Genomic DNA, 20,266 nt, shown 5'->3' with positions numbered 1-20,266 from the left:
CCTCCCCTCCCCCCTGTGCACACCCGATCTCTTCGCCACCCTCACAATTTACCTCAAATGACAAGGAAACACAACCAGAGTAGGCGTTAAAAGATGTCTGCGTTGGATGGACAGAGTATTGATGAGATTAAGTCCGGGGCGCACATGCCGCCTGGCACAATTCTGACTTACATCAACAGCATTGGTGCCCTGCGTGAGTCAGTCTCGCTCAGTAACTAAGGCGGTCTGAATGGGTCTCTCACCCGATTGAGGACCGATTGTCTGTGCCTCAGGGAGCACATGAGAAGTAACCCAGAGGCGACACGTATGCGTTATGTAGGATGCAGTCAGGAGTGGACTCTTCATCGTCTGAGAACCGCAACCGCTTGCCCTTCCGCCGTTTCGCTGCACAAGTGTTATACTCTCGCCGTCCCCTATGCCCTCGGAGACACGTGCACAAACGACTGTAATACGCTCGATGACATCTGCCAGCGACTCATTCGGCGCATCGCTTAACTGATGCGCGTACTTCAGCTGTTGTGCAAGATTTGGGTGGCGGCGTAGGTCCAGAGCGCGCTCAGAAGTTGAAGCCCTCTCACCTCAGTTTCCGCTCTTCTTTTTTCGTCAGTGCGGTTAGGCAAGCTCGCTGCTGTGAGCCTTCCATTGAGGTGTTGCGCTTCCCTTGTGAACGGTGCAGGCTTCTGGTGTCTGGTGGTGCTGAGCTTTTCGGACCCCTGAGTGTGGTGTAGGGGAAGCGTAAGCGAGTCCTTGAGGCTCTCGATAAGGCGGAGGCGTTTTTCACGGCACTGGAACCGACCGGTTTCTCCAAAGAGCGGACTATATGAAGAGTAGACGCCATTCCTCGAAGCCGCAAACTAGAAAAAATAGTGAAGGTGTTGTGATAGACTCTCAGGTGTAACGAAGGGACTGCAGGCAGGGACGCCTTATGCTCCCTGTGCTGGCGTTTCGGTCGAATCCTGCGCCGAACTCGCGACTAATGAGGCACGCGACTCAGTGGCAACTTGGCGCATAAAAATTACCAAAGCCGATCGACGCTGCATTCTCTGTTAGGAGTTGGCGACGACGGAGAGGGGGGGGGCCAGCATGTGTGCTCGTCAGCCACCGTCGTTTACAGAGTGAGAAGGTGCCGGCTCACAGTCTACTTTGTTTCCCCTTTCGGCAAAGGACACGCCGGTGCGAGAATACGCGAATGCCAGAGCGAAAAAGCAAGCATGGTGTAGCCCTTACACCTTGTACATGGGCCGTGCGATGGATCGCCACGTCCGTGCATTCTTTGCTCTCACGTCGACACGAACGGAAATACGCAAGAGTCTCCCGGTTACAAGATTTTTCATGTGTGTCGTTTCCCCCATTCCCTCTTCATTCTGCCTCTCGATCTAACGATGCGCTGTGCTAAGCGAGAAACTGCCCTCTTTGTAGGCTTTCCCGCCTTCTTCCCTTTTCCCATTCTGCTGCTCTGAGGGAGAATGTCTCTGGTGTGTGTGCGCGCGTGTGTGTGACTCCCCTGCTCATAATTTGCCCGCTGCTTGTGTCTCTGCTCTTCTCAGCTTAATTCAGCAAAATTTTGTTGATGCCAAAAGAGAAAAAAAAGAACAAAAAACAAAACGAACGAACGCACACACACTCACACACACGAGAGAGGAGATGTGCGCGGCGCTCATCCATCCACGAGCCAAAGCGATGATGGATCGCTTTTGATCTTTTTTCTCCCTTCTTCTCCGCTTTCCTTTGCGTTTGCCCTTCTCATCTCTCACGCTGCCCAGTGGCGACTTTACCATCACCCGTGCACTGCGTGTTTGCGTGCGCGTGTAGATCTCACTCTCTTATCTCGTGCAGTCTGCGTTTGCTGTGTGAAACGACTAGCTCGTGGCGAAGCGCAAACGGCAGAGAAAACCTTGTTCCTCCTCCCCTCTGCCCTGCTCTCTTTAATCTGTTGCTCTTTCGCTCCCTCCCTTTTTCATGCAGCTCTTTACTGGCCGACTGGCACGGAGTGAGGCGGTGCCCAAGGCAGAGTAGGGGCATAGTACGTTCCAGTGCCGGTAGCGAGACACTCACTGACCGCAAAAGTATTGACAACACGGAAAAACTAAAGCACCAACATGCCTGAAGCTCAGTTCAATGGGCTACGGCTCATCAGTGGCGCGAATGTCTTCTGCAAAGCGAGAAGAAAAGGAGTGAAAGGGGTTGACACACGCATGTGAGGCGCGCGAACACGTTGGTGACGTTGTCGTCACTGCGATGGAGGGAGAGGGCGACGGCTTGGTGCGTCCTGCGTTGCCATTCAAAGATAGACGAGGACGCTTGCGGATCTCCTCATTCGCTGTGTTTCTAGGTAGAGGCGAAGGTACACTCACATGTCATCTTTGATCATCTCCCAGCCTATTGAGCGTGATGAGAATCGTGCGTTTTGCACCCGTTTGCTCTCACAGCAGCTCCATCTTCTGCCTTTTCCTATCACGCAACTTAGCTGCGCATCAGCTCGCTCACTCTTTCTCTCATTCATTCCTCACCTCTTTCATCTCCAAAAAAAGCCATCTGCCCATACCTTTACGTTGACTTTCACAGCGAGCAATAACGGTGCAGCTCAGCTTTTCCGCCGGGGACCTCTCTTTCTTTCCTCTCCTTGTGCCTGTGCGACTTGGTGTGTCTGTCGACGCCGTAGCTGGCACACACAGGCGCCCTTCTCTCTTCCCCATTCACGCACGCCCATACGCACCCTACAGCCTCAGCTACGCGTGCAAGTGGCGTAGTGCTCCTTTAGTTGCCTTGCTCTTCGCTTTCGATGTTGGTGTTGAAAGTGCGTCCTACCGTCACTTCTCTCGTTGTAGCGCTGCTGCTTTTTTTTTTTTCTTTGCATCTCCCTTTGCGTTCTTTCCCACTCCGCGTGGCGTTGCCCCCCTCCTCCCCCCTCTCCTCCTCCATTCCGTCACTCCCCGCCTCCCCACGTAGCGCACCTGCATCCTTTGTGCTTTCTTCTCGTAAATTTCTCCTTATCCCTCTCCCCCCTCTCTCTCTGAAACCGGCTGACTGGCACTGCTGCTGCGACACATACCCACCACGTGCCCCTCTTCTTCTTGTCGATTGTGCTGCACTTCCCTTCTTCCCGAACTTGTTGACAGCAGAGGCCCACCGCACGTCGCAGTGAAATCTATCAGCTGCAGACGCGTCGAGCCTGGCTCTGCCCAGACAACCGTCACCCGCTTTCCAAGCACCAGGAGACACCCACTCGATACAGCAGTCAATTCTCTCCAGCGGTGGCGCCATGTACGTCGCTCGCTCCGCGTATCGCCAGCTGCTGCGCGTCGGCAAAAAAGTATCGGAGAAGTACGCCGACCCGAATGACATGTGCTTTGCTCTCTTTGGCGTTCTGGTGAGCCGGCACGACTTCATCAACGCTGGCTATGGCAGCACCTTTCCCACTATTCTGCGCACTTGCTTTCTACGACCCACCATCGCCGGCTGCCCCCACGACACGACGAACGCGCGCACGAGCGCCGCCTTTGATACCCTCCGGCGGCTGAACGAGCTGAAGGCGTCCAACGCGGCCTTTCGCATTCGCGAGCTGCGGCGGGTTATGTCAGATGCAGCAGAACAAAGCAGCACCAACCCCGTCGCCGCTGCATCCGCATCGACGGACGGCAAACCCGCTTCTTCGCCTTCATCAACAGCTGCAGGCCAATCCGCGTTGCCATCCTTGTCCTTCGCGTCGTCGGAGACAGCCCACACCACTGCCGTGACGTACCCGCTCGACGAGGAAGGCGTCCACCTCATCCGTGGAAGCGTCCTGATCGAGCGTTCGTCGCGGCGCCGCATCCAGAACTTCACTCGTCACTGCGTTGTATGTGAGCCAATCAGCATGACCTTTCCGCCATACCGCTTCTGTGTTCCACCAGAGCCATCCTACTTGCTCGCCGTGCGCAGCGAGTTTGCTCTTTACGCCATCACCGATGTGCTCTTGGCGCTGTCGGCGACTAGCATCTTCAACACACATCGGCACGCCTACCTCTCTCAGCAGCAGCAGTCTACCGAAGCCAGTCAGTCACTGACAGACTGGGGCATTCGTATCAGTGGTGGTGACGAAGGAAGCGAGGATGTACCATCCGAGCAGAAAAGCGCTGGTAGCAGCAGCAAGAAGGCCAGGGGTGGCGCAGGTGAGCGGAAGAAGATCGCCGCCGTCGCGGCTTCGCCTATGCCCGCTGCTCCGACAGTGACTACTGCCCCACTGCCGGAGACGCGCAGCTTTCCCACCACACGCGAGGAGCTGCAAGAACTGGTGCGCCAGATTCCGACCCGGACGGTGATCCAGACTGACGTTCTTGAGGTGGAGATAACGACTGAGTACGTCTGTTCCAACCCGTCGGCGGCAACGGCAACGTCACCATCAGTGGCCGACCACCTGGTCAAGCAGAGCAAAGATGGTGCATTCGCGTCGACGACGCCGCTAAAGCGCGGACTGACCGCTGACGGTCGCGACGGCAGCGTCTCCACCAATGCCTCGATGCAGAGCGAGGACGCAAAGGCGCATTTGTTTCTTTACTACGTATACATCCGCAACCGTGGCCCGCTGAAGAATCCCAAGAGGTGGCACGCGCAGGTGCTGTCGCACCACCTCGTTGTGATCGATTCGGCGCAGGGGCAAGTGCTGGAGATGGGCCGACCCGGGGTTGTGGGCAACTTTCCGCTGCTGCAGCCAGGTGCGTCGCACTGCTTTGAGAGCGGCGCGACCCTCTCCGGCCCGGAAGGGTTTCTCCGCGGCTCCATCCAGGTAAACCTCTTCAACGACGCTGGGGAGGTGATGATGCTCGACGCGGCGATCGCGCCGACACGACTGACGGTGGAGGTGACGAGCGCTATCGGCTTCACCTCTTCCAAGAACACGAAGGAAGAGCTTGTGCAGCGGAGCTGCGACTCGTCGGCTCAGCCGACGGCCGGTGTAAGTTCGCCTGAGGATGGCGTTGCTCCAGGAGGAGAGGACTCCTCCTCTGCAGACGGGGCAACCAAGGCGTCGGACAATGACCGTGGCAACTTTTCAAAGCCAAAAGGTGGCAAGTAAGAGAGAGTGCCGGCTCCACCTGCTTACGCTCCACTGTCAACCTCTCTCTCGCTCGCTCTCTCTCTCTCTGTGTGCAGTGACTCTTTTCCCATCTTCCTCGCTCCTTGTTCTCCTCCCTGTTGTGTCACACCTTTGCCTTCTCAATGTACTCTCTGTAACGCACACACACACACACAGAAATAGCGAAAAGCACGTGTGTATGCGTGTGTGTGTGTGTGTGTGCGTGTGTGTTGAGGGCGAGGTGACGGTGGTGGTGGGGGGCGGATGTTCACTGACGTTTCCTACAGTGTGTTGGCTATCATTATGTTCTCTTCTCTTTTCTGTTTACAGATTAAGACGACAGAGACCACGACCACCACAAACGTGCCCACCATCGCGTGGGTCGATCGACACAAGACAACGCCGTGCCAGTGCGGCACAACCCATGAAAGGGAAGGACGGGATTTTTTGCCTCTCTGTTTCTCCTCTCCTTCTCTGCCTGTTGGAACATGCGTGAAGAGGACGGCACGGCTGCCCGCCGGGTATCGCTGTGCCCGCAGACACTGTCGGTGCCTTGCTGGCCATCTTCTCCCTCTCTTCTTTCGTCCTTTTCTTTATTCTCCACCGTACACGCCCGGCTGCTGCTCCCCCTTCACCTGCTTCTCACGTTCTGCGCGTGTTCCTGTATCTACCCCCCTCTCTCTTTCTGATCTCACTGGTGCTGCGTTCAGTGCAGTGTAGCATCGCCGGAGTCCGCTGCTTCGTCGACTCATCGCGTATGCCGGTGTGAAGCTCTCGCGTCAGGGTTTCCGAAGGTTCTGCCGGGAAGTCCGCTTCACACCCTCACCTCTTCTTTCCTCGTTTTGTCGTTCTCAGTTTACTTATCGGCAACGTCGGTATCGTTTCCGCGTGTATCGCCGCCACAATGGACGCCCCGGGTACTGCGGTAGAGCAGTACTTCAACCAGCTCATACACATGCGCCTCTTGACACAGGTAGTGGTCTCTGACAAGCAGGGCAACACGATTCTCGCCTGCTTCGGCACGCCAGGTTCGATGGGCGGCGATGTGAACGGCATCAGCGGCAGCGGCGATGGACAGGAGGGCGAGCCACCAATGGAGAGCAACGTCACTGTGAGTGGCGCGCGGTACTTCCAAAATCTTGAGCAGCTGCAGCTCGGTACCCCCACCTATATCACCGCTCAGTATCATGACGCCGTTGTGGTGCAGTTGATGGAGTCTGGTGGGTCGATCCTGACGCTGATCGGGAGCCGGGCGAGGGGACATTGCACTGGCGGCTTGCTTTCTCTTGTCCCGCAAATCCACAGCACGGCCGTGTACACGGAGCTTTTGCGAAAGGTAGAGGAATGTGTACAGTAGTCAAGGACTCCGAGAATGGGAGAGCAAGCGAGAGAGAGAGAGAGACAGCGGCTGTTCTGAGTTAGCTGCGAGGTTGACGGTGCTTGAGTTGCTGTTATTACAGGTGATGCGTGGTATACTGTGATAGGGATGCGGTGCCGTGTGCGACGAACGAGTGACTCATTCCAGTATGACGCACGCACGCATGTGTGTGTGTATGTGTCGGATTTGTGAGTAATGATGGAGGACATGGCAGCGAGTGAGAGGCGCACTTAAAGATGGGTGCAGCACGCAATATACAGTGAGACCCTGTCAAGAGCTCTCGTGCTATTCGCCCCATCCGCGTATGTTTCCTTCCCTTTCCGTGGTCGGGTGCGTGTGCGCCTCCCTCCACCGCCCCATTTCAGCTCCCTCCTCTCCTCCCTCCGCTCTACCTCTCCATACGCCACACATGCACATGCCTGCGCGCGGCTCTATTTCTCAGCTCTTTGCCTTACAGCTTAGCGCGATCTGTCCACAGGAGAGGCCTCACCAGCACGTACGTGTCCACCGTGTCTTCGCTTTTTTGTGTGGAGGCCTTCAAAGCTGCTTCGCCCTCTACTTGGTGTGTGCTGACGCGCGTGAAAGGGGGCCCCGTAAGCATACTGAACAGCCCATGCTGTGCAAGCTCGGTCGCGTTGACACTCGTCTCATTCCTCTTTTGTTGAGTGCGAAATAGTAGGCACTTGCGCAAAACAAGCTCGTGATTCCAACCATGAGCAGCGTCAACGATGCCACGGGAGCCGACTCCCACAACGACTCCATCCCGCTTGATATAGAGGAGAGCTCCATGTCCATCTACTCGGATGAAGAGGGCGAAGGCGACTACGACCCGTCTAGCCAGCTCTCCGAAGACGCCGCCTCTTCGCTCGACTACAGTTCGGTGAGTCGCACCTACGCTTCCCACTCGCGCACGAGCGGTATGCACGCACGCTCGGAGGACTACACCGGCACCGCCAGCTATTATTCGAACGGTGCTGCCTCCAACTCGTTCGGCTACGACGACGAGGACTATTCAAGCGGTTACGGCTCCCTGACCTACGGCGACTCTGCGCTGCGCTCCCCACAGTCGGAGCTGAGCTCGACCTTCGCCTCGCTCTACTACGAAAACGAGTACGTGGTGAAGATGCGGGCCACCCTGCGCTTCCTGCGGCGTCCCCTCTACTACTTCGCCTTCACCACGGCCGGCAGCGGCGTTGTCGGGAGTGTCTGCCGACTAGCCACAACCTTTGCCAAGCGTTTTGTCGAAAGCGGCACCAGCATCGCCGATCCCTCCTTAGGCGCTTGCCCGGGTAGTGCCGCGAGTTGCGCCAGTAGCTGTTCGAGCCTGCCGTCAGGGTACCTGAGCGTGCCGGAGTGGCTGCGCGATGTGCGCGCATCGCTGCCGAGCGTGATGGAGATGTCGGCGGCGTGGCTGCTGCGTCGTTACGGTATACCAGTGCTCTCGGAGGTGATGCAGAGGCAGCAGCAGGAGTCCGCCACGGCGGCGGCGGCAGCGGCCACCATGGCAACCCAGGTCAGCACCGGCGTGCAGGAGATGTGGCACTCCTGGCAGAAGACAGGGCCGTCCATCCCGGTGGCGCTTTTCTTGCCAATCTTTTCCGCAGTAGTCTTTAAGGTGGCGCAGCACGTCCGTCCTAATGCCTCAAATCTGACAGAGATGCTGCGCCCACGGCAGGACGCCGAAAACGTTGACGTTGCCTCCGTACAAGTGAAGACCCCGTCACCGGCACATCCGTCGCTGGTCCTGGAAGCCAGTCCGATCCCGGCGACGTCGTCCTCAGCAGAGAGCGTGAGCCCACAGTCCGTGTCGGTGGACTTGCTACCTTCCTCGAGTGGAACGGCGTCTGCCACGATGAACCGCCACAATGCCAACGGTGAAGGTTTGAACTCGAAACCCGCACCCCTCACAGTATCACCGGCCGACATCGCTACCGCGACGAGTGTATCCCCTGTAGTGCCGCGTGTGAGTGCCTCGGACATCGGTGGTGTTTCTCCGAGCTCGCCGGATGACTACCCGGGTGACTCGAACGGCCGGTCTCGCTCAACAACGCAGGCACCGCAGACACATCGGCGTGCTGCTGACGTTGCGGCACGGGAGGGTGACGAGAAAAATGGCCAGGCGCTTGATGTGCACGCCAATGCCGACGTAGCGTATTTATCGCAAGTGTCGGTGTCGCCGTCGCCGCGCCCTTCAGGGGGTGACTACAAGCCAGCGAGCGAACCACCCGGAAAAGTATTCTCTGCTGCTTCTCCGTCAGTGTCACCACTGCCGCATGTCCCTCAGCCGCGCTTTGAGGGCAACGGGACGGGTCGAATCCTCCCAGCGAAAAACTCTACCCTGCGTGGTGACCTCGTGGCTGCGGTGGCAAATGTGGGCGAGGTGTGGTAGGCAAATGCGACTGTCATAGCTTCTGTGCGCTACAGCTGCAGTGTTTTCGTGCTGCCCTCTTTCCTTCGCGATGTGGATGGGCTGCTCGAGGCGCCGTTGTCCCTGATCGTGGAGCTCACGGACGACCTAGTCGCCGCCACCACCCTCCTTGCATGCCATCGTGGTGTGACGATGTTTGGCGTGACGGCGTAGTAGTGGGATGCGCAGGTGGAGTTACTCGGCACATTTGCCCACCACCGCCACGCTCTCTACACATTCGTTGCGCAGGAGTCCGTCAACCCGGCGGTGGCTCCCAGTGTCTTGGTCGGCACGTTGCGGGCGGGGGCGCCGGTGAATCAAGTTTTCTGCGACTGCTTACTGAAGGAGAAGGCAGTGCAGGAGCAGCAGCAGGAAACCCAGCAACAGCGATAAAGGCGTCCTCTCCCCGTTGAAGTATCCGCAGTTGTCGCGCACCGTTATAGATTTCTTCTCCTCGAAGTCAACGCCAACCATCTACTCCCTCATCCCTCTCTCTACCTCGGTTGGCTGCTTATTCTGGCACCCATCTGCGTATGGGTGTATGTTGTTCATCATTGCCTTTCTTGTCCTTCGGGCGCATTGCCGTTCTCCCTTCCCACTTTTCATAGATATGCCATACACACTGGCCTCGCTAGAGTCTACCCTTCTCTGATGTCTTTGCCTTCTGTATGGCGTGCGCATGTGCCGTCTCCGTCCCAGCGGCCTCTCTCCCTCGTGGCTCCTCTTCCGGTCTGCGCGTACACACGTTCTCTCTCTCTGTGCGCGCCGTCTTGCGCCTCCTTTTGTGTCTTCCATTTTTGCTTTATAGAGGGGGCCTCTTATCAAACGCATCGCGCGCTCTCTTTTCCCGCCCCTGTTGTTTGCCGCACGTGTGCCTGTCGGCGTCCTTGTATAGCCGTGCGTGTCTTGTCGCGTTCGCCTGCGTGTGAGCCGCCGATGCTCCCAATCGCTTTGTCAAACGCAGAGAAGACACGTCGTGCTTAGCCTCTCTCCCCGTTTCCCTCCATACAACCCCCTCCCCGCGCCCGTGCTCAAGAGAGGGACGCCCACGCCTGCAGCGGAGATTACAGGAGTCTCGCTCCTTTTCCATTTGCGTTCTTTCTCACGCTCCGGCGCAGATTCGGCGCTCTTCGCTCTCTCGGTACACCTTCAGGTTTCTGCGTGGCGCGTGGTCGCCGACAGCAGCCAGCAGGCGTTTTACACTGCCCCCCACCCCTTTTCTCTTCGTATGTGGGACGCTGAGATACTCCTCTGTCCGTCTGTCCTCTGCTCGCCTCTCGTAATGTGTTCCCGTCTCTTCACCTCTCTTGCGTCCTCCGTCCCCACCTCTCTACGTCTCCCAACTGACGCAGGGCACAGACTCTCTGCGGTGCCTCTCCTCACTCCTTTTTGGGAGTTGTGGGCCACGGAGAAAACACAGCCTCAAGTCAAGCGTGCACATCTGTGTGTCTGTGCAAGTGCAGTAATGTACAGAAGACGTCTCCCCGCCCGTCTCGCGCTTCGCTACAAGAATCGAAGTCGATGGCGAGCTCCTCTGACCGGTGTGTGCGTGCTGGTGTGCCTTCTGCTGGGACTCTTCGTGCTGCTTCACACTTCGTGGAGCGATGGCATGCAGCCCACCGTTTCAATGGTGCCAGTGCCGTCCGCGTCGCTGTTGCCGCGATTGACCGAGGAGACAATACTAGGGGCGTCAGGCCCCACTCTCGTCTCTACCGGCGCCCCTCTGAGCACACTCACTACCGCCGCCACCGCGGCATCGCAGCCGAGTCTCGCTTCAGATAACAGAGACAACACTGCGCGTGCAACGGGCGCGTCCCCAGCGGGGACCACGCACACCACCTCCGACGCCTCCCAGATGATGGAGGGACTAGAGCGCGACGCAGGCGAGTTACACAGCCGATACGCGGTAGAGATCGCTCACCTCGACGCCCTTGACGTCTTTCCCCTTCGCCCGCGCGAGCGCCGCATCTCCTTTGTCGAGTTCGCGCGCTGTCTCGGCACCCGTCTCTCCGTCTGCCCCGACACAGGAGTAGAGGCGGCTCGAGACGACCTCGCCTCCGACAGGTACGCACCTTTTCTCATCACCGTCACGCTGGAAAACACGCAGGACCTCAAGGCGCTGCTCTGCAACTTAACGGTGCCGTACCGCTACATCGTACTCGCCCAGAACGGCGACACACCCGAGGCGACGCCGTTTTTTCAGCTGCTGCGCCGCGTGTTCGCCTTCACGACGCGACTGACGGTTCTTCAGTTCCTCGACAACGTTGGCTTCGCCGGTGCCGTCAATGCTGGGCTGCGTGAGGCGCTTGCCCACCCGTTTAGCGAGGTGCCTTTTGTCCATATTCTGCACAACGACGTGCGCTTCTTGTTTTCGTCGCTCGAGCAGGCTGTGGCAGGAGCCTACAGGACGACAGCAAAGGACATGGAGACAATCGAGACTCTGGAGAAGGAGGTGGCGACAGAGCCGAACGAGCACACGCCGCTGATCTGGCAGCCAAACGGTCTGCGCGCGCCGCTTGTGCCGGGTGCCCCGTTGCCCCAGCAATACAGCCGAAAACCGGTTGTCGTCACGTCCGCGCTGTTGCCGGACCGTGCTCGGTACATGACGCCCTCCCAGCGCGCAGGGCTGATGACGGGGCACACCTCCTTCATGTTCGCCAACAGCCGCGGCGAGTACACGAGCGTGTTTCTCTCCCGCCTGGCCGTACTGACGGTTGGGTTCTTTGACGAAAACTTCTTCCCTATCCTTTACGACGACACAGACTACCGCTGGCGCGCTCACCTGCTGGGCTTTGTTGAGGACCGCAGCTCGGCGACGAGCGACCAGGTTATCTCCTTCGACCTCGACTGCGTTAACCAAGCCATGAGGGACGGCGACGGCGATGGCGACGTGGAGGGTCGACTAGGGCTTCACAAGAGAGCGAGTGGCCCGACGCTGTCTCCGGAAGGCAGGGCCCTTCAACGCGACTGCCGCAGGGCTTTTTATGCCGGCGTGCAGTACGCCTATATGCAGCGGAAGTGGGGAGTGAAGGCCATGACGGAGCTCATGGTGCCTCATACACGGCGGGAGCCGTTCAGCGGCGAGGCGTTCGCTGGTAAGCGGCGCCTGCCGCTGGACGCGTGGGTGGTTGATACGGGCCGGCTCACCAAGGTGCGGAGGTGGCTGCGCGACGTTGGGCGGATCCCCCTTGATGTCGACAGCTACAATACGGATGTTATTCTGCAGGCTGTCAATTCTTAGTCTGGTGGACGGCAAGGTGAAGTGAGTATGGAAAAGATGGTGGAGGTGTGTGTGTGTGTGTGTGTGCACGTGCAGGTCAGACTGGATGTGTTGAGATCTGCTCTCTGTCGCTGGAGTCCTGCCTGACAAATACCTAAGGACTGCGCGTCTTTCAAGACTGAGGCGGCTTTGCGCGCTTTGCTGGTGCTCTGTTGATCTGCCATATAGCCGTCCTGTCAAACTTTGTCACGACGCCTCTGTCTGTCTCTTTCTTTCCCTTGCCCCCCCCCCCCCCCCTCACACACACGCACACACCTCCATCATCTGCTCTTTCACTCCTGCCTCATATTTCTTCTGCGGCAGCTTTCGTTTACTCCCGGGTCACCGCAGCGGGCAGCAGTCGCGCTAACGGGGTGTTTGTACCCTCTTGCCTCTTCGTGTGGCGGGTCTTTCTAGTTGTCTCTGTCGTTTTTCTTCCCTCCCTTTTCGGGCTTGGGATGCGAGGTGCGGGGAGAAAGCCAGACAAAACTGCGAGCGCGTCACGCTGGGGTTGATGGGAGGAGGGGGTATCCTGCAGTGAGTCATCCACCGAATAATTGCGTTGCTCTGGCCAATTCGCTGGCCTGCCTCTCTCTCTTTCTCTCTCCGCTGCTGTTTCTTCGTTCACGATCGCCGTTCTCTCGCCTACTCCTCCCTCCCCTCCTCTTCGCTCCTCTTTCATTTCATGTGAGTCATCTTGGAATTTTCCTCCCCCCCCCCCTACCACCGAACGCCCAACCTTAGTGGCACCCGATAATGCCGCCAGCAACAAACGTCCGACAGAAAGCGGACTATCAAACAGAGAGTATGGACGCTCCTTTCCCTGTGTGTGTGAGAGAGACATGGAGAGGAATTAGCGAGCGGGGCATTGATGGAGGAGATCATCGACTTTGATGTCCTACCGCAGTAGCCTGATGGATTTCAGTGGCTACTCTCTCTGCGTATTACGTCTTCAGTCTGTATGGATCCCTTGCGCTGACCCATGGGCTGTGGTCACTCATTCTCGCCTTCTCTCTGACTCCCTCTGACCCACTCGATCTGCCGCTCCTCTTCACTTCTCCGGCCTTGTTGCTACGCCTGTGCTGTGTCGCTGGTATCATCACTGTTGCTGCTGTCCTTTTCCTTTTGGTTCTTCCATCATCCGCCATTGCGTTACTCGTGGCCTGTGTGGTACCGCGCCTCGACCGCGTTAGCGGTGGAAGAGACAACCAAACACGTCTACACTCGCACCTGCGCGCCCACGTGCTCATCCAACTCGACTGCAGCGTTGCGCTTTATTCACCCCCCTCCCCCCTCCCTCCCTCCCTTCCTCCTTCTCCTTTGTTCGCTTTGTGGGGTGCGCGCTCGCCTTGATATGTTTTTTCTCGCCTCTGCTGAGACAGACCACTCGACACCGAGGCAAAGACATACCTACAATCGATACCTACCGGCACATAGACTGAGGTGCGTGCTTAGTGCACCAACTCACCGCATAGACACCGGCTGAGCTCTGCAGACAATACCATCATACCAGACCCTCCACTCCTTCGGCAGACATAGTGGCGCAAGCAGTCCTCCCTCGTGTACGTGGCGGCATAGCTGAAAGCTAAATGGAGACAATCGCGGTAGAAAGCGCTCCGTGCGACCTCTATCCTGCGCTTAGATCTGTTCCCTCTGGAGACCCGTCACTGAAAGACACCACTCTGCTCTGCGCTGCTTCAGCGCTGTGCTGCTGCGAAGTGGCGCCATCTTTCAGCAAAGTACACGGTGACGCCACCGCGGGGAGCTGTTGTGCAGCCGGAGCTCCAGCTTGGCTCTCTGCAACGGTGACGTGCGCATTGGATGTGTGTGTCCAGGTGCATCCTTCTCTCTCACCTGACGGCTTTGCGGATCTTCTCGGTGGCTGCCACGGCGTCACCGTGCGAAAGTCTAAACCGCACTTCGTGCGCGTTGCCTGCCATAACGCCCACAATCTCTGCGAGCTGCACGGTGGACTCTTCACGCTACCACTCTCTCCTGCGGATCTTGTCGCGACAGACGTGAGCACATGTAGTACGTGCGTGAAACGTGCCACCCTACCAAGCGAGCCGTCAGGTCAAAGCGCGCGAGGCCGGAGCGTGCGGAGCAGCACCGCTGGTGACGCCGACGGGGGAGTCATGAAGTGGACGACTGGTGGTACTGCAGCGGCGGGGTGTTGCACCACAGAGGCGTCTAGCTGCATCGCGGAGCACCTTGCCATCTCTAGTGCGGAGACGACGGCATGCGTGGCCAGAAGCCTGCCGACGGTGGCCCTTCTCGTTCGATTTCCACAGCGGTGCCGCCGTGCACTCGTACTGCTGCGCCCCTTGGTTATCAGGCATCACAAGAAGAACAGACTGGTCTACCACGCATCTGTGAGACTCGTCAGCGAGAGTGTACAGCGAGCGGCGTTGACGCCATGCGGTGACGCAGCTGTGCTACTGGCTGACACGTTTATCCATGAGGCGCCACTGCCTACGTGTGAATCCACCAGGAGCGGCGATGCCTCGGTGACGCTGGTGCTGCGCGGAAGCCACCTACCCCTGCACGACCTAGAACAGCGAAGCGGCACGCTTCAGCCGCTGCTTCTTCATCTTGGGCTGCGCGGCGCATCAGCTCGACAGCACGTCCTTCGGTCGCTGCTGCGTAGTCGTGTTACAGGGGTTTGGTATCGTCTGAGGCTTCTCGCACACAGTACCAGCGGAGCGGAGTGCTGCTGTCCTGTCGTCTCGGAGCTCGCGCTCTACACCAGCGAGGGCCACACGCTAGTGTTTGAGCCTATCATGGGCGACACGACGCACGAAAGGCTGGAATTGGCGGGCAGCATAGACTCCTCGATGACTGTCATCTACACATGCACCGTCGGGACTCATCTACTTTTCTCGAAGCTGAACGAATGCACAGCCGCATCCTCCATTGAAGTCTCTCAACGCCGTAACAGAGCCGTTGGTGGAGCGCTTCTCGTTGCACCACCGTGCCGATTTGCAGATCAGTGGCGGCACTCTCCATGGTTCGCAAGGGCTCTGGCTCTCTCCACAGCACCGTCTGCTGCTTTATCAGGTGCGCTCGCGTCGGGCGAGCGAGGCCGTCGCGGCCACCGGAACCGCACCTCTTCTGTACTTGCCATGAGCCATAACCGAGGGGTGTGGCTGCTTAGAACAGGCTCGCAGCTATACGTGGCGAGCATCCCAACAAGCACAGGTACAATGGAGAAACACGGCGACGCGGAGGCTGCCTTCACTACTGCGGTGAAGTTGGATTCCTCGTATGCTCTCCATGATGCGCAGTACGTGGTGTGCGGTGGCCATGCTGGATTCTTGTTGCTTTGCCGACGCATCGGCGCGAGGGCAACGCAGCTGTGCGATCCAACCTCAGCGATGAGCCCGGTGACAGTTACCTCAGCCGCTGGCGATCGCTTTGTCCACTGCTCTCGTCCGCAGAGCTCTCTGCAACTCCTGTTTCTCTCCCTCACGGGAATGGGGACAGCTACTGCTGCGTCCGACGGGGCCACCTCGCCATTGTTGCTGGTACCGCTGATTTCTTCCTCGACTCTCGCATCACTGCCGCTGTCCTTCGCCAATCCGTCGAGTCGACTGCGCTTTGTCTGCGCTGTCTCTGCCGTTGACACGCCTGGGTCGATTCTCGCGACAGAGAACCTCAGCGATACCCTGTACGCCGCCATCAGCAGTAGTGGCGACGCTCGTTACCTGTGGACAGTGATGGTGCGCCTCCCGTCTGTGTGGCCGTCGTGCACATCGCTGCTCCAGTTGTGCCCCGGTGAGTATGGCGGAGTCGCAGGAGGAGCGGGTGCCGCTACTGGTGGAGCGTGCCGGGCAACGTCGACGCTTCAATGGACAGCCCACGCGCTGAGTGCTTTGTTCCCGCACGCATGTCTGATGGTGGGCGACGACGTGGTCACTGCGTGGAGAGCAGCGGTACAGGACACCACTGCTTCATCCCTCAGAAGGGCGTCGCCGTCATCAGTCGCGGATAAGGAAAAGGCGTGGCTGCTGGAGACGGCCCTCGAGGCAGCACTCTTAGAGTTGAACTATCCGTACAGGCACAGAGCCACTGCTGCTGCTGCTGTCTCAGACGTGTCCCTTGGTCGAGGACCCCGCGCGGACGGCACCGCTTCGTACTACCCCGCAGGTACGATTGCGTTTCACGACACGTTGCACGCACTTCTGCATGCGTGCTTCTGCGGGGATGCAGCGTGTACAGCCGGCGTGGTGGCCGTCTTCGCCGGCTTCTCCACTGCCTTACGCATGAATGGTCTCCTGGTCGGGTACCGGGACTGCCCAGTTGACAGTGATGTGGGCGTCGTGGCCACAATGCGGGTTGTTGCCTTCTTGCATGGGTGTGCGCTGCTTCTCCGACACGCGATAGAGGACGTGGCGGCTATGGGTGACGTGTCGGCGCTGCTGGCGTGCGTATCCCACTTAAATCAGACACTGGCATCAAGCGCCGCACGAAAGTCACCGTTTGTCACGACACCAACGGCATGGGAGGTGTGGACTCTCTTGCTGCAGCCTCTCTTTGACTTTGTGTGGGGCGTTGTGCAGGCGTACGGCGCATCGACAGGGGTGACAGCCGGTCTGCTGGAGTACTGCAGTCCTGCGACGCGGTCGATGGCGCATGCGCGAAAACTGTGGTGGCCGTATGAAGGCAATGCTGTCCACGACACAAAGCTCAGTGAGGCTGCACTGCTTAAAGCTCCGGGTGAGGTGTCCCCCAGCACCGGACCGGCGCCCCATCTCGCGGCTGCAGTGCTGTCAGCGGAGCACGGTGGCGCAGCACCGCCCTCCGTTCCACGCACCCCTGTGCCAGCTGCTGTGTCTTTGTCACCGGTTGCCGCTGCGGCAGCGGCAACATCATCGTATACGAATGCAGAACTGTACGAGGTGGTGCGTCGAGTCTTTCTCATGCAGGGTACCTCAGCAGCGCTGCGTCTGCTTGACGAGCTGCAGCGACACGAGAGTACCAAAGCCGGTGTGGCTGAAATGGCGCAGATGCTAGAAGCGATGCAGCGCCGCCTTCAAGGGCTCCACTTATAAGGGCAGCGCGAAGTGGCAGTGAGGGTCTGTGCTGCCGCCGTTGAGTCTATCTCGGTCTCGTCCTTCCACAACTTCCTTATCAGCGGCAATGCACCCCTCTTTGGCAACCGCATCAAAAGGAGCAGCCGGTGACATCAATCCCCCCTCTACCCATACAGCTCAGCGGTGAAGCACAGTCACACAAGAAAATGAGAACGAATGGCCTGTGCTCACGCGCGGTGCCAACACACTGGATGTCGCCCAGGCGGACACGCTGATACAGGTGTGTATGGACGCCCGCACTGTCGAGGGTGCACTTCCTATCTCTGTGTGCTCTCTTGCCTCTCCCCCACCTCTTCCCTTCTCTCTGCTCACCGGGTTGCCTTACTCTTTGCCCCTTTGCTGTCGCTTTTTCAGTTCCCTCTTCGCTTTCCCCTGCCTTTCCCGCTCTCCTTATCCAGGCACACCCACACCCACCCACGCACCCACACATCACCCAGGACTTTCCTCTCTGTCTCTATTCTGCTGCTCAACTTGGCCTCCACTTGTACCGCTCGCATCTTGCAACCTGTGGCGTGCACCCACCACCCCCCGCCCTCTCCCTCTCCGCGACTTGCGAGACACGTTCCTGTCTGCTAAACCCTGGGGTGAACTGAAACACAAAACACACCAGGCTCTTGGCACCACGTGGACTTTCACACGGTGCTCACTACGGGAGCAGTTTTTCAATTTATACTGACACGCTTACCAGAGCGTGGACTTGCTTATTCCCCCTCCGATTAGCTTTCCCTCTCACCCGTGTATATAGCTGAGCCTTTCTACCAGAACGAGTGTGGAGGACACAGAGCCCCACCGCAGCCGTGCACTTTTGTTCGTGTGTGCGACTCTCTATCCGTCCTCTCCCTGTGCTTACCTTCCTCATCACGTGTTCTTGCCGTCCTCTCTTCTTCAGTACTTTGACTGCGGGTAGTGCTGGTGCGCCATTGTTATTCATTCAGTGATGTGTCTTCTCGTGTCGCGTTTCTTTGCCCCTCGCCGGTGCATCAACTCTCCCCTCTTCTGACGCCCCGTTCGTTCTTCCTCGTCTCACCTCCTCGCACCCACGACACCCATCACCGACTTTGCGACTCATTTCCGCTCTCCTCGTCTCGTCCATTCTCCCACTTCTCGTTTCCCTCGGCCCGCCTGCTGTAAGAGGGGGAGCCTCTCGCAGAAGGGAGTGTGACTGTGTGACTTAAGGGGGGCTCTTACTCGCTTCTGTGGCCCAGTCGTCTCGCCCCCGCCCATCCGTCGGCTCTCTGCGAGTTCCCCGCGCATACATTTGGCGGCCTTTGCCATTCTCTTGTGCATTGTGCAGATGGGGCGCACACTGCGCTGTGGGCCTCCCCCAGCCAGAGCAGAGGAGGCGCCTTTTTCGTACGTTCGCCGTCGCTCTGGCTCGAAGTCTGCGCGGAGAGTCGCGAGTGTCACATCCGCCACCAACGCAGCGGATCTCAGCAGTACTGTGGCGTATGCCCAGCCCGCTCGTACTCGCCGCAGAGGCATTTTCATGAGCCGCACGCAGAACATGATGTTTGCAGTGCACAAGCAGGCCCGTCGGTACTCGCAAGCTGAGGTGAACGCGATGCAAGAGAGCATTTCCCTCGCGAGCCCCTCCTTGTCCGCCTCGCTCTCCTCCACCACCTCTGTGCCGCCGCTTACAGTCGATCCGGTGCCGAGCTGTTTACATCCGCTTAGCCAAGGGCGCTCCACTCGCGCGTGGGATGCTATTGCCGCCGGCTGTATTGCCGAGGCAAGGCGGCTGAGCGAAGCGGACAATGACGTGGTGGCGAAGGCGGCGAGTTTCATCCTCGGGGGCGACCCTAATCAGGGGTTGTTTTTGCTGGAGTCGCACGTGATTGCAACCTGCGTCGTTCTGCACGAACAGCAGGAGGGAGTCCTCTCAAGTGCTTCCTGTCTGAAGCGGCACGACACAGTGCTGGCTGACTGGCTGCAGCATCGCTCACAGTTCCGCGCCGATAGGGGTCTGCAGCTTCCGCACTGTGACGTGAACCCGATGCGAGTGACTGAGGCGGTGGTGCGTCACGTGGTGCTGCAGTCAATGCAGCTCATGGACACGGTCGAAGTGCACCGCTGGTACGCTGTGGCGCTAGTGCTGTGCACATTACACGAGACCCACGACGGAAATTCTAGCGACCGAAGGAGTAGCAAGTTGAAGGACTCCAGTAAGTCTAAGGCCTTCATGTCAAATTTCTACGGCAATGGGCATTGCTGTGGCTGGAGTAGCACTGCAGTGCCCGCAGGGGACGGACAGTACTGGTCTGAGAGGCAAGGTTCTACAGAGTTCACTGCGGTCCTATCCACCCGCCCTGGCAGAGACACCCCCACCCAATCGGCGGCGGCCGTGCCTGCCACCGGCGCCGTGTCGGAGAGTGACGGGTACAGGGCACCCTCTAACGTGTGGTTTCGTTATTTTTTCGCGCTGTGTGAGACGACGTCACCCGACGGGCTACTGGCGAACACACCGTTCACGCAATCCACACCACCAAGCAAGACCCACAGCCAAGGCACTCCCCCTACGACACCGTGGGGGAGGGCCCCCACTGCGCGCTCGACGTCAGCAGCGATGGACGTCAACGGCGGCAGCTGGCCCACCGACCCGGCCACGAGAGGGCGGTCTGGCAAGCTGGCCCGTACTCTGTCGCTGTTTACGGGTCAACACGGCGGTGGCATTACCCACGGCAGCTCCCCATCCGGGGACTGCCAGAGCAGGAACTCGTTCTGCTTCTCTGCCCCCCTGTCGACACAACGAGCCATTCCTGCATGGGTTACTGCCGCGCTGCGTCCTCTCGATCACGAGGAGACTACCTCGCTGCTGCTCTCGCACTCTACGGAGTGGGACGTCTTCTTCATCACGGCTGTGACAGCCTTTCAGACGCAACACTACCGCACCTGCATGATGGCGGCATCGCGCTTTCTGCACTTGGTGGAGGCAGCTGGGATAATGACGCAGCCGATAGAGGCGAGTGACCACCGCGCGAACACGCGATTGTCATGGCTACCGACCGCTACGCACGTGCTTGGCCTGCAGGAGTACCAATGCCGTCTCGCTCTCTTTGTGCGCGCATGGTCGAGCCTG

At 58.8% G+C, this 20,266-nt stretch overlaps 6 protein-coding genes across 6 annotated transcripts; all 6 read left to right on the top strand.

The window, feature by feature from the left end:
* Positions 1-3,262: 3,262 nt before the first annotated feature.
* LBRM_26_0590 (conserved hypothetical protein) lies at positions 3,263-5,053 on the top strand (the record flags this gene model as incomplete). The annotated part of the gene is made up of 1 exon (XM_001562241.1): positions 3,263-5,053. The coding sequence occupies one exon, from the start codon at positions 3,263-3,265 to the stop codon at positions 5,051-5,053; it is 1,791 nt and encodes a 596-aa protein (XP_001562291.1).
* A 904-nt stretch (positions 5,054-5,957) lies between these two features.
* On the top strand, positions 5,958-6,410 carry LBRM_26_0580 (conserved hypothetical protein; the record flags this gene model as incomplete). The annotated part of the gene is made up of 1 exon (XM_001562240.1): positions 5,958-6,410. One exon carries the CDS (start codon positions 5,958-5,960, stop codon positions 6,408-6,410), a length of 453 nt encoding a protein of 150 aa, XP_001562290.1.
* Positions 6,411-7,143: 733 nt separating this feature from the next.
* LBRM_26_0570 (conserved hypothetical protein) lies at positions 7,144-8,820 on the top strand (the record flags this gene model as incomplete). Its single annotated transcript, XM_001562239.1, has 1 exon — positions 7,144-8,820. One exon carries the CDS (start codon positions 7,144-7,146, stop codon positions 8,818-8,820), a length of 1,677 nt encoding a protein of 558 aa, XP_001562289.1.
* A 1,246-nt stretch (positions 8,821-10,066) lies between these two features.
* On the top strand, positions 10,067-12,079 carry LBRM_26_0560 (galactofuranosyltransferase lpg1-like protein; the record flags this gene model as incomplete). Its single annotated transcript, XM_001562238.2, has 1 exon — positions 10,067-12,079. The coding sequence occupies one exon, from the start codon at positions 10,067-10,069 to the stop codon at positions 12,077-12,079; it is 2,013 nt and encodes a 670-aa protein (XP_001562288.2).
* Positions 12,080-14,232: 2,153 nt separating this feature from the next.
* Positions 14,233-17,148, top strand: LBRM_26_0550 (conserved hypothetical protein; the record flags this gene model as incomplete). The annotated part of the gene is made up of 1 exon (XM_001562237.1): positions 14,233-17,148. The coding sequence occupies one exon, from the start codon at positions 14,233-14,235 to the stop codon at positions 17,146-17,148; it is 2,916 nt and encodes a 971-aa protein (XP_001562287.1).
* A 1,336-nt stretch (positions 17,149-18,484) lies between these two features.
* On the top strand, positions 18,485-20,158 carry LBRM_26_0540 (hypothetical protein; the record flags this gene model as incomplete). Its single annotated transcript, XM_001562236.2, has 1 exon — positions 18,485-20,158. A coding segment is annotated over one exon (1,674 nt), but the record flags the coding sequence as incomplete, so codon positions are not given.
* Between the last annotated feature and the right edge of the window lie 108 nt (positions 20,159-20,266).

Source organism: Leishmania braziliensis, chromosome 26 (genome assembly GCF_000002845.2).
Source record: "Leishmania braziliensis MHOM/BR/75/M2904 complete genome, chromosome 26".
NCBI classification, from domain to species: Eukaryota; Euglenozoa; class Kinetoplastea; order Trypanosomatida; family Trypanosomatidae; genus Leishmania; species Leishmania braziliensis.
This window is presented reverse-complemented; position numbering and strand designations above follow the sequence as displayed.